At 41.2% G+C, this 12957-nt stretch overlaps 1 protein-coding gene across 1 annotated transcript in view; it reads right to left on the reverse strand.

Moving 5' to 3' along the window:
- aatka (apoptosis-associated tyrosine kinase a) overlaps nt 1–12957 on the reverse strand; it is a 39710-nt gene that overhangs the window by 17529 nt on the left and 9224 nt on the right. Inside the window, exon 2 of the mRNA XM_061026758.1 lies at nt 5124–5257. Within this exon, the coding sequence (XP_060882741.1) occupies nt 5124–5257 (134 nt within the window). The remainder of the gene's footprint in view (nt 1–5123; nt 5258–12957) is intronic.

The following is a 12957-nucleotide window of genomic DNA, read 5'->3' on the forward strand; positions in this document are numbered from 1 at the left end:
CAGGCTGAGTCAAGATTTCTATGAGTAAACAACACAATTAGCCAATATAAGAGACTCCTACATATTCCATTTTTTATGGCATAATTGTATATTTATGTGTTTTCCTTTTAGTCCTTGAGATATTTGTCTAAAGCTTTACTCACTCTGGGCTGGAAGTAGGAGTGAATTATGTTGCATGAGATGGCAGTACCTTCGGGAAAGATTTTTCAGAATCTATTCCCTTTATTCCTGGAAGACGTGTCAGCAGAAACACACTATTAATAGCACACGTGTGGCTGTACTCTACACCTAAAAAAAAACAACAGGATTTGAACTAAAATTGCAGCACGCCACAGATTGTCCTCATGTCAGCACTACAGACTGTTACACACTCACATGTAGTTGATATATTAAGATTGTTTTATAGAACAGAGCTTCAAATGATTCACAAAGATTTGTTTCAATAACATTAAATTCCTTCCCACTAGATGCTTTTTTTTCTAACAGTACCCCTTCATAATCTCGTAAAACATAAAACACAAAAAACACGTTTATCTATGCAATGAAAAAAAATACATTCTTCTAAATTATCGTCAGTATTTAACAGAAAAAGCATACAATTATGACACACAGGATTTCAATCTCATATTAGAGTCCCAACTGTCTCTTATGAACGACAGCAAGTCTAACTCAAGCCCCAACCTCCAGTGATGAAAAATGTGAAAGTGTAAACTACTGCAGTTCCTCAAGTGTCCACTTGAGGCTGGTTTCAATTGCCTAGGAATCCTCATGAGCTTCCATATTAAAACAGCTATTATTTTTTTTACAGCAGAAATAAACACGTTTACAGCCTGGTTCATGAAACAAATGTGGTCTCTCTTGATCACTTCCTTAGAGGTTCACACTGTACAAGGGGTGAATAAATAATTCATCTGTTTTGATTTATTTAAGCCTAAAATGCGGTTGCATAATTAGGGGCGTGGCTCAGATGACTGACAGGTGGAGTTGTTATAGCTGCTTGCCAGGAGGCTTAAGGCCTGCCTCAACTCCCCCTCTTTGCCTTTTACTAGATTGTTCTAAAGTTAGTTTGAGACAGACTTTAAAACATGGGGACTGTCAATGTGGGGCTTCATAACGCCTCTTCAGAAACCAGGTTGATGCAATTGACACTTTCATACAGTTTATGGTCCTAACACTCTGTACAATGATAATAATGACAATAAACCAGTAATAGATAATCTTTGTTGCAACATAAAATAACCAGTAAAATATAATGCAGTAAGTCATTTGCAAAGGTTTATTCCAACTAAAAGGCATGTGGTGAATAGGAACTTAAAGCCCCTGTGAGGAGTTTCTAAAAGGTTATAAAACCGGCTGAAATAATTAGTGATGCCTTTTTAAGACCTACAAAAGCAAACAAGAACATCAGCAACACGACTGACTATTTCTATATTGCTGTTTTTTAATGCTTGTAACCACTGCCACAGGGTAGGTGTCAGAGAAGACGATTTACAGCACACTGTAAAAACAGTGAAGATAACTTCAATAATAACTACAATGAGTGACACATTTGAAAGTTCAAAAATAGCAGGAAGTGATTTTTCGTCAGAATACACTACTTTAACGTGTACAGGACAAGATCAGCCAAGAGATTCAGAGACTTTTGTCCACAGGGGGGCGCCAAATTCCACACAAACAGGGAAGTTCCTCACATGTTTTTTAAGCGATCACAATCTCAAAAGCACTGCGTCCACTTACTGAATAACACCATCTCTTAAATCAGTTCGTCCCCTGTGTTTTTATTTAATGTAGCAGAACCATAAATCAGAGCCCGGTCTTATCTTCATGTGCTCTCTTCACATGAAGTAGCATCCCTCAGCAATTCACATCGATCTTGTTAGCAATTTGGAAGAATGTGGCTATATGCTCACAATGCTGCATCAGGCTACAGTCACAAGGGCCGAATCATGCAGCCTTCCATCCATCCATTTCTCCGCTGGTTAAAGGACTGTTTACCATAACAAGCCTATCTTCCACTTTCAGCAACGATAGAGGTAAAGAGAGGAGGACAAAGTGAGGAGAAACTAGGAGGAAAAGAAAGAAGGGAGGAAAGTGCACAAGAGGCTGGATTTATATGAAATATCTGAATGGCTTTTTGTTTGTGTGTTTGTGTGTATTTACACGTGTCCTTAAACACTAGTGTGTGTATATAGGAATGTGTGCAAGTGTGCTTCTCATTCAGCAGAACCATCTGCCACTCTCCTCAGAGCCGAGTGTGAAAGCGAGCACCTGGCTGTGAGTCAGCGTTGCATAGCTCCCCAGAGAGCCTTCAGTTTAGAAAGCACTTAATACCCGGCCTTGCACTCCGCGCTCCAGTAAGAGCACGGAGATGGGGGGGAATAATGAAGCTTTTTGGACGGCGCAGCGGTGCGGTTTTTGCGGTCCCACACCAATGCACACCTTACAAGTGAGCTGTTGAGTGACGAGCTGGTGCCAAAGAGGCGCGGGGAAAGAGTGGGAAACTGTGAAACCAATCTGTGATGTTTGCTGCCAAAGATGAGGATCTGATCACTTCAAAGTTTGACGTTTAAAATGCACTTACCATCATACCTACATGTCTTCTCTGTAATTAGGGCACAGCTACTGTTATATAGAGAATGACCCCCACCTTTCAGGTTTAAGTAACATCAGGCTCATCGTTAGAGCTCTTCAGTCTCCACCTGTTATTTTGTTCAACTTATTCATAACATTAAAAAGAGTTATAAACTTCTAACTCTTCTTAATGTTGAGAGCTCATAGACTCAAGCTCTGCTGTATTTATCCAATGATTTTAGAGGGAGTTAGTAATATGCAGGGTCTCAAAAATGCTGTATTTAAAGGTGAGTCAAGTTACAATAACATATATGCTAGAACAGTATAGTAGGTGTGTTTAGCACAACTCTTCCCTGCATACGTGTCCCCTTCATTAGACATTGAGTCTAACAGCTTCAAGGGCAGCTTTACTATATTTTCAATATCTCTGCAGAAATCAATAGTTTCATATCGATATGTCAATCAGGCTTCAGGCAGAGCCACGGTTTAATATGTAAAAATAAGTCAACTATCGTCCTATTTGTCGTCACAGTAAAAAGCCGGCCAATCAGAACGAGACACATACCTTGCCTTGCACTGTTCCAACATGTTTTAACAGTACAGATTCAAGTAATAAGGCAGAAGAGATCTTGCTTTGGAAAGAGATGTGGGCATCGAATAAGAAAAGTCAAAAAGTTGATAATGGTGCCTTTCTTTGCTGTGCTCATTAGCGACACTGTTATTCCTGCAGCCTCTATACCTACCACACGCTGTTCAGTATGAATGCTGAAGCACAGACCCCACTCTCACCACATACATAGATAAGAAAACAATCTGCTCCGCTCCCCCCCCCCTCCTCTGCTTTCTGTGGCTCTCTGATCATCAACAAAAAAAGCCAAACATGGTTTTCATTTAACTCTATGCACATTATTCTGTTCCCCCATGATTCATGCAAGGAATTATGGGGGCGAGGAATATTGTGGATTCAAATTTGCATAAGTAATCTTAACAGAAGTCTTTGCTGTTCAGTCGGGGCTGTTATTTATCCATCCTGCAGCTTGAAGAATTAGAGACATTAAGAAGCATGACAAACATGAAACCATGTTTTGATGCTAACGCCACAGAATGAGTAGCTGTTCAACAATGGGGAGCTAGTAGCGACAGGGAGAAGAAAGCACAGCGACTCTAGAGCTTCCCCTCCCTATCTCTCTCTCTCTCTCTCTCTCTCTCGCTCTCTCTCGCTAGCTCGCTCGTCATATGCCCCCTGCCTGTGTCAGGCTGTGGTCGCCCTCATCAGCCGCTTCAGTTCAGCGCTGATGTTTGACACAGCAGGGCTGAGTCATGCTGGCAGCTAAAGGCGACACAAAGACAATGTGTGCCAGGCTGGGTAAGGGGTTTTCGGCTGCAGCACTTGCATATAATGAGGTAAAAGTTCTCAGCAAAAGTCTTGAACATTTACAGTAAATGCAAAGTTTGGAGCTGGGTAGATCAATGCTGAATCGTGAATACAATGGTGATGCTAACTTCTCCTTAGAGAGATTATCTTAATGAAACTGGTTACAGCCAGCCAATATTATTTGAGGAATCCTCCAATCAGGGATATATGTTGGTATACAATGATACCACTGCTCCATTAAAGCAAATCGCAGGAAGAGCTGGTGGATGTTAAATCAGCATCTGCAATGCTTAGTTAGTAGTTGAAGAAATTAAAGAAATGTAAATAATCACTTTACAGGTTGAGAAAGACAGACAAGGAGCTCATAAGAAACTGGAAAGGAAAGGAAATGGGTCAAGGGGATTAGTAAAATGTAAATAAATGAATTCAAACTGAGAGAGAACAGACGGAACGCCCTCCTCTCTTACCTTTTCTTTTTCCTTTTTTTAAGTATTGCTTTGTTTTTGTGTTTTTTAAACTTTGACCCGTTTTTCTGTCATCCTCTATCTTTACTTTCTATTCCTTCATTTTGCGGTTAATCTAACCCTAACCCTAAAATGAGTAAATGTGGCAGGATGAGTTAAATTATTGATTTAATGTGATAACATTTAGATTTAAAACCTGCAAGAAAGTAATAAAAAAATGTGTGTGAATGATGAGATCAGCACTGATGGGGGCATGGCTCTTTGCTTATAGCAACCTCTGCCATCAGTGTACAAATGTGTGTGTGACAGGGTAATAATATATAATAACAAGAATATCATTTTAAGTGGTGGAAATGAATGCAGACTTAAGGATGCATGTAGACAAAAATCAGGGCATTACTGAACTTTTCAGGAATTAATATCATCTACAGCCCGACTTATTTGAACCATTAATATCTGTAATTCAGTGAACAGAAGTTAAACAGCAGTTTATGAACACTAAGTGTGGTCTCTTAAATTATTTTTGTCATGTGCCTATGTTGTGTTGCATTGCTGGCAATGCACATTTTAAATTTACAGAAATGAAACTAGTCCTTTTCTGCTGGTTTCAGAAGTAACACTGACTCAGTTCCCCTCCCTCCTGTGTCATACACTGTGCATGCTCAATATGTTCACCTCTCACCACTTCCAGCAGGGGGCAGGAGTGAGCTCACCTTGAAGCCCATGTCTCCCTTCTTGCAGCAGAGGCAGGCCAGCATGAGGAAGACGAAGGTGAAGAGGCCGGAGAAGGAGACAGCCACCACCGCCAGGGATGAAGGCCATGACAGCTCGCTCAGCGGGGCTCCATCTGCAACATCAAGATCAAGATAATTCCAGGTTTTTAAAGGGCGGAGGCGTAACTAGCATCAGATGGTGAACTGCAGCAGTCAAACAGGAAATTAAAGGCAAAATAGAGATAAAGGTGATTTTGCACACACACAGATGAGATGTGACTTGATTTGGGAGCTTGAGGAAAGATGCTCCTCATTCTCCTCGGCTTTCTGTTCATCTGTGACTTTGAATAGCAGGCCGGCTGCTGTGGCTTAATTACAGTAGTTACTATGCTCTCTGAGTCATAGAGGGTTAAAAGTTTTCACCAGCCACGAGCACAATTAGTCCCTCCGGATAATAATTTAATAAAGCAGCAGTAGAGTCGATGTAGCTGCTAATTACGTCTCAGCAATAAACAACAGTGACGAACAAAGATGCTAACTGTGAATCTATAATCGTTTTTTTCCTTCCTGCAATGTGCTGCACAATCCCCCCGAACAGCAATGTTTGAAATTCAAAGTACAATTAAAAATGTATTCCACTGAAGTAACAGCTTTACGGAACAGTGCACTCAATGAGACAACGTTTTGTGAGAGTGCACAGCATATTTCACATGTTCTATTTAAACATCAGTTTATCAAATAAATGTTTTGTTTGACCAATAACAGAAAGCATACACATGCGTCTGTTTCCCCTTTCAGCAAGTTATCTGTAATCTGGCATTATCTTCTGGAGCATAATGTGCAGCATGCGTGTGTCAGATTGTCTTTTAGAGCTAAAGACAGGCCAGAGGGGCCAGATGTCACAGTTTGGAACACCTCCATGTAATCTCATTTACAGTTTCAAACCTCCTGCCAACACAGATAACAGAGGGGGGGGGGGGGGGGGGGGGGGGGGGGGGTGATGAAAGATTGGAAACTCATGAGACAGGAGGAGAGAAAGACTAAAAGAAAGAGAGAGAGTTGGAGGGAATATGATAGAGACCCACACACTTGTATTTCTGTACCTATGAAGAAGTTAATTACACCTGAAATGATCCTTCTTTTAATACATTGACTTTTTTCTTTACACTTCTTTAGTAATCTGATCTGTTTTGTGGACAAAACACCCACATTTACACCCACAGTATTCTCCGTAAGCAAGCGTTTGCACCTGTAGCATTCAAACAAACAAAAGAGGCACTTAACATTAATCAATCAATTATAGGAACAAGTGGCTACTTCTCTACACCATCTAACCACTACCTACATTATCCGTCTACTGGGAGCAATCGATGAGGAGAGCTCTACAGTGAACATTCATATCTGACCTTAAGTCATATTTGATTATTGGAAGTGGAGAATTCTTCTCTTCATAATTTGAGTTGCAACTTATTGTGGGTCAATTCTGTGTCACAATAGTCCCTTTAAACTTTAGAGTAGTTACTCTCTTAGCCTGCTGTCATTTTAATAAAGATATTTTTTGGGGTCTTTTTGCCTCTATTAGATAGGACAGATGAAAAGATACAGGAAGTGCCGGGAGGGGAGGAAGGGGACAACATGCAGCAAAGAGGCGATTCAAACCCACGGCCACTGCAACGAGGATCGTAGCCTCAGCACATGGGACGTACGACTTAACCACTTGGCTATCCTCGTCCATCGACCGTTCAGCTAAGACGACGACAAAGGCCAGTGCTGCGTGGACACAACGGTATTTGAAGTGACAGGAGCCGCTTAGAATTACATCATACAGCGGTCCACTTCCTTGTTTGAGCACGGGTGCGTTCACATTGTCCGTACTCGAGCACACATGAATTGTGCCCGAGACCGCATCTTCAAGCGGACTCGGCACGGAAAACCCAGTATGGTACGAGTACAGTATTTGTGTTCACACTGATCAGATGAACTGGACTTTGGGGTCAACCCAAACTCAGATCTGGCCCGGGTCCCTAGTGTGAAACCATCCTACTGTAACACTAAGGCCCTTGATTGTTCTTCCCTTCTGAGATCAAAACAAGCACTTCCCTCCCTTCCTATTGGGTCTACTGGGAAATTATGTGTGTGATGCTTGTGTGTGAGTATTTTTCCGGCTCACTGACTGAGACCCGGCGGTCCTGACCCATTTGGCTGTGGGGAACATACTGTTCCAAACCTGACAGCTCCTGCGGCCCAAACAGCACTGCTCCAAACCAAAGCTTGACCCCCGAGGTCACGGCCACAAAGCCCACACCCGCACATGGGCAGATGATGAATACCGACATGGACTGTGACTACAGGTTCCTACTTAAAGCTTGGTTTAAAAAAAAAAAGTATGTGTGAGTGTGTGTGGGTGCTGACTAACCAACACATCTCCATGGCAACAACCTTGCTGGCCAGAACACATTAGTTGATTGGCATTTACGGTGCGGTAAACCCTGTGCCCCCTCTTTATTTCCCCACTTAGAAGGACCACAGTTTTGCTGATTCCTCAAACACTGGCACTCCGGTCTGTCTCCCTAGATTATGAAGTGTGTGTTTTTTGTGTGTGTGTGTGTGTGTGCTTACATGCGAAAGTGTCTGTGAAGTGGAAAAGGAGATTAACAAACTGAACCAAGCAGATCCCAGTCTGGAGTCACCACATAGCAAAACACACAGCTCAGGTGAGTGGCGACGGGAGATATTTGTGAAGAAGTACAATTAAAATCATGCTTCCATTCAAACGTGCATATTAACAGCTTCTATGAGCCCCTTTAGTATCCTGGTAAAGCAGCAAACAATTTATGTAAACTCTACCAACTATGTATTCCTTCTCAATGCCATTATAGCTAAATTACCAGTTCAATTCCCAAAGCAGCAAATTAAAATGCTTCATTTCCAAAGCAGCTTAAGCATTTTATAACTTTGTTGTTTACTCAGTGGAGGTCTGCATGCATTATTTAACTCAATGCATATAAATTACCTTTGGGTATTACTAAACCTGTGGATGTGTAGATGGGTTAATGTGAAGGAGGACAAGAAGAGCAGAGAGGAAGAATACAAGGAAGATGGTGTCAGAAACGATGACGGTGATGTGATGGCACATGCTGAATCAGAGATGGTGACTCAAATGGTACCTTAAATAAACATGCACACGTCATTTCTGAGAGTCAGCAGTCATGATGTGCAAAGTCTGAAGATGATCAAATTCTCTAATTTCAATGTTGTGCCAATTATGACCCATCGTCTTTCTCATTTTCTTCATAAACAATATGAACTCACAAATATTTCCTTGAAATAAAATGTACATAAAAATTTAACTTTTCACCTTGAGGTAAAAAGTGTAAAAAAAAGTTTTCCACTACCTCCTTGGTTGGTCACATATCCCTACCACTAAACCTCATTCATCTTGATAAGCTGTCTACCCTGAAGTGTTATTTAGCCTGAGGCAGAGCTAGCTGCCAACTGCCAAGCCTCTACAGGCTCTGATGAAGCAGATGGTTGAACACGGGCATTGAACAGTGGACTAACTTTTTACTCTTCCACAGATAATGGATGGAGGGATTTTGGAAACTGGCAAACAAGCCAAAGTTTGTTTAGTAAGTCTGGAGAAAGCAAATGAATGTGTTTCCTGTGGAGTAGCAAAAGGGGCCATCTGTCCCTCTACATTTGGAGCAAACGTTGACAGTGTTTGCAAACAGTACTTAAGATCCAAATGAACACTGAACTCTGATGAGAGTGTAAATTGCTACCTGTTCTCTTAGAGACTTAGATAGGGAGGATTTTGAAATTGAACCCCAGATCTGGAAATTGTTAGTTTAAGCGACGAAATTGTGGAATTCCTTCTACGCTGATGATGTTGTGCTATGCATGTGGGATATGTTGTTTCAGAGTACTAGAGACCACGTAACACAACCCACAGAGTCTAGTTTGATGATACTTAAAACATGACATCTCAATTATCACTTATAATCCAGTTGAAGTTTGTGGTGGTGTCTCTATATGCAGGCATCTTTATATGCATTTGTGTGCGTCATAGCCGCTAAGCTATCTGATGCCCCCCTATAGACATGTTTATTAGTTCTTTAGATCATAAGAACTTATGTGATACAATCATAAAATAAAGTCTTTTTTTTACCACTTCATTTAAATTGGCCATGCTAGCTTTCTTCACTTCATTTCTATGTCTCTTGCCCACCACTGCTCTCTCATTTTAAATTTGTTAAACAAATTGACACTTTGCTGTACGTAGTTTTTTACATAGCTCTAATCACAACCACTACTGAGCCATCACAGTGGTCCTGATCGAATGACTTAGTGTGTGAGGATCCCAGTCTATTTTCCCTCTCTGTGTGTTTTCTCATTTGTCCTGTGTATGTGACACACTCCACAGTATAAAAGCCGGCTCAGTCTTCCACTCGATGCCAGATTGTTCGTTTACCCATGGAGGTTTCTAGTCAGGCTTGTTTGTAACATTTTGTGAATCAACATGAATCAGGAATAACTATTTAAAAATAGATTAAAATAGCCTCTGTTTAGATTCATAGTCCTTTTTATGCGCTGTCCTTTTGTTGGTACTTGAATCATAACATTTATTTCGGCCATTTTTAACTGCAACTTATGCATCAACCTTCAACAAGTCCACCATTACAGTATGTCTAAAGGTTGTAGAGAAGGAAAATCAGTGACTTTTATTTTCATAACAGCAACATTTGGAAATCCATCCTCCACTGTCGCTCTTTCTCTCTCTCTTTTGTCCCTGATGAAACTGTGAGAGAGCAATGTCCCTGGGTCCTCCATAAATATTTGAGCAGCACACATTACTACACCAGCTGCAAGGCAAAATGTAAATAAAGCACTTAAAGCCCGGCTCATTCCCGCTTTATTAAAAAGCTGTCCTCAGGACTGGAGAAAGAGGTAAGCAATGTCCTCACAGAGAGAAAGGGAGAGCGCTGGAGTCACCCCGCCACCTCAACAGCTCAGGCTGACAATGAGGAGGACGCAGTGGGATGAAGAAAGGGAAGAAATGAGTTGGCCAAGGGACAATGAATGAATGAGGAGGCTATCGCTGTTTATTTCCCAAAAGTCCAGCTTCATTTCGTGTGACTTTGTTCTTCATATGAGTTTATCTCAACTAATCTGTAACTGTAACCTTAGTGTTTGCATTAGCAGTGGCGATTCTAGAGTCTACTGGGGCCCCAGGAAAGATACATTGGGGGCCCTACAACCTGCATTTATCACCATCATGTCTGCCACGCTTACTCCTCTTCCTTCCTTTTTCTGATTTCTCTCCGTTCAATACTTCTATTACTTCTATACCATTTGATTTGTAATGTATGGGTTGGAACATCAGAATCAGCCGATGTATCAGCCCTGATGCCAAAGAATGGCAAAGAATGTGGCATGCACCGATTTAGGATGTGTATCTGCTGTGTCACATAAAGTTAAAGCTTCTAAGCTAGTATTCCTTACTGCTGATTCAGAGAAGAGGTTCTTATTGGGTAGAACAAGTCACATGTAAGACAAACTGATTCGTTTTCATGGTCAAAGGCGAAAGGAAATGTTGACACAGTGGGGGTCATGCACCATCTCGGGGAAAGATCATTTTTTAAGGGGGAGGGACTATTTAAAACAATTGAAATACATCACATAGCTTCTTTGAAAAAAAAAATATTGGTATCTCCCGTGATTTTCACAACCAGAAAAATATGTTTCAGAAAACTTGAAATTCATGTAACATCTAGGAGAGTGCGTCTCTCCTCTACAAGACGATTTGTTTCGATCTGATAATCTAGGGCTACAATCCGATTCAAGGACTGTAAAATGTAGAGCAATTCAGTATGGTTTAATTTGATCTGATACAAATTGACAATTGAATCAAATGCAATTTATCTACAATAGGAATTAAATAATGAAAAAAATCCAATACGTAGTTGTCGCTTTGTTTGGTCCAATTCCGGCATTACTGAGACCAGTTTATAAAATTCTAGACGCAAAACATCTAGGAGGAAGCAGCAATAACAAAGAAATGCCTTAAAGTTGTGTGTGTGTGTGTTTGTGCGTATGCATGTGTGTGTTCATGGTAGATAATTAATAAAGCATGCACCAGTGAAGTAAGGACTTTCTGTTGCTGTGCAGCTGTAGCGTGCAGATGCAGCAGCTGAACATCAGGGTTACAGCTGCTGGGTTATTTACTATGTGCAGCTACACGGCAGAGCTCATCATGCATTCAACAATCTGCTCTAAATGGACACGTGTAAGGAAAGGAGGGAGGAACAGGGCAAGGAGGATTGCGGGGAGGAAACAGGGATTTATTGAAGCAGAGTGAACTATATTACAATGCCTCCCACACTCTTATAGCAAGGCCGGGGCTGAGCCATGTGTTTTTTCATGTTCACACAAGAGCAGAGGAACATGCACCCACACACAGAGCTCAGTCAAGGTTTTGGACTTCGCTGCATAGAATAACTTTGGTTGTGGCACCCGAGAGTATCAGGTTATAGTTTAAACTGATAGCTTCAATCCTGCACCACAAATAGTTTTGTATCCTTTGATAAAGACCAGAAAACAAAAGTTAAAGCCATATCTCTCTTCATTTGCTGTTACGGTTGCTATAAATGCACAAGTGCATATATAGACATACACACTTTGTTTATGTTGTTGACCAAGAGACCAAGTAATGACACTGCTGCAGGGCGGGCACCTTGCCAAGCTACACACCACTGCTATCAAATCATCCTGAGAAAGGGTGAGGGGGAGACAAAGAGAGAGGGAGGGAAAAGATATACCGTTTCAACCGCAATTAATGCTCACAAGATCGGGTGCAAATAGGGACATGCAGTACACTCTATACAGGTAGTGTTAAAGGAAACAGTCTCTGGATGAAGTGTGGTCAGTGGCCGCAGAATGAGCTTTGTGTCCTTTAAGGGTTTACAACCTTCCAATCCAAACAGCACATGTTGGCATTGTTATTTGTCAGACACTTTGCTCAGTATTATGGAGAACATTCAGTCCACGCTGGAATACAAAAAACGTGCATAACTTGCAAACATGTCCAGATGGCCCCTTTAAAGACACTGCTGCATGGAAAAGGCATTAATGTGTGGGAAACTGTGCAATGTTTCCAACACAGAATCCTCTTTCACACATTACCTCCTGACATTATCTTGATTATTTCAGGACATTCTGGACCGGGCAATTATTGACATTTTCAGGAATTACCTTTTGCAGATGTAGATAGTGTCGAATCTTACAGCTCAAAATACTTGCTTAGTTTTAGGTGAGAAAGAGCACCTTGATAGAGCGTGTAAGAGGAGAGTGCCTGAAATGCGACTGTTTCTGGGTAATACCACGACAACATATTTAAGGACGTTTTCCCCAAAACACAATAGTAGAAAACAACATTGGAAACTTACAGTGTGTCCGCACATAACACAAGTGTTTTCTGTTCATTTCAGTTTCCCCTTGCAAGCAAAGTGACATCTGGTGCTTTTGTTTTGAACGTGGAGAAACAGAAATGTCGTTAAATCATCTGTATGGATATCATTAGTGCACTGCTATCTCCATTTTTAACTAGCTTTGTTAAGCAAGAAAAGATGTATGTTCTCCTGTTGGACACTCCCAGCATGTCGATCTCCCTCGATCATCGTCTAGGAAAATAGAAAGGGACGCTGGAGTAAAAAGGTCACGCTACATTGTGATACTGTACGCTGTTAGGGCATTCAATATATGGAACAATGGAAACAAGCTGGTTTTGGGGCTGGCTAACATTGCATGCTGTGCAAATGTACGGTAATTGCACTTT

The sequence above is a fragment of the Labrus mixtus genome, chromosome 20, assembly GCF_963584025.1.
Source record: "Labrus mixtus chromosome 20, fLabMix1.1, whole genome shotgun sequence".
Taxonomy (NCBI): Eukaryota; Metazoa; Chordata; class Actinopteri; order Labriformes; family Labridae; genus Labrus; species Labrus mixtus.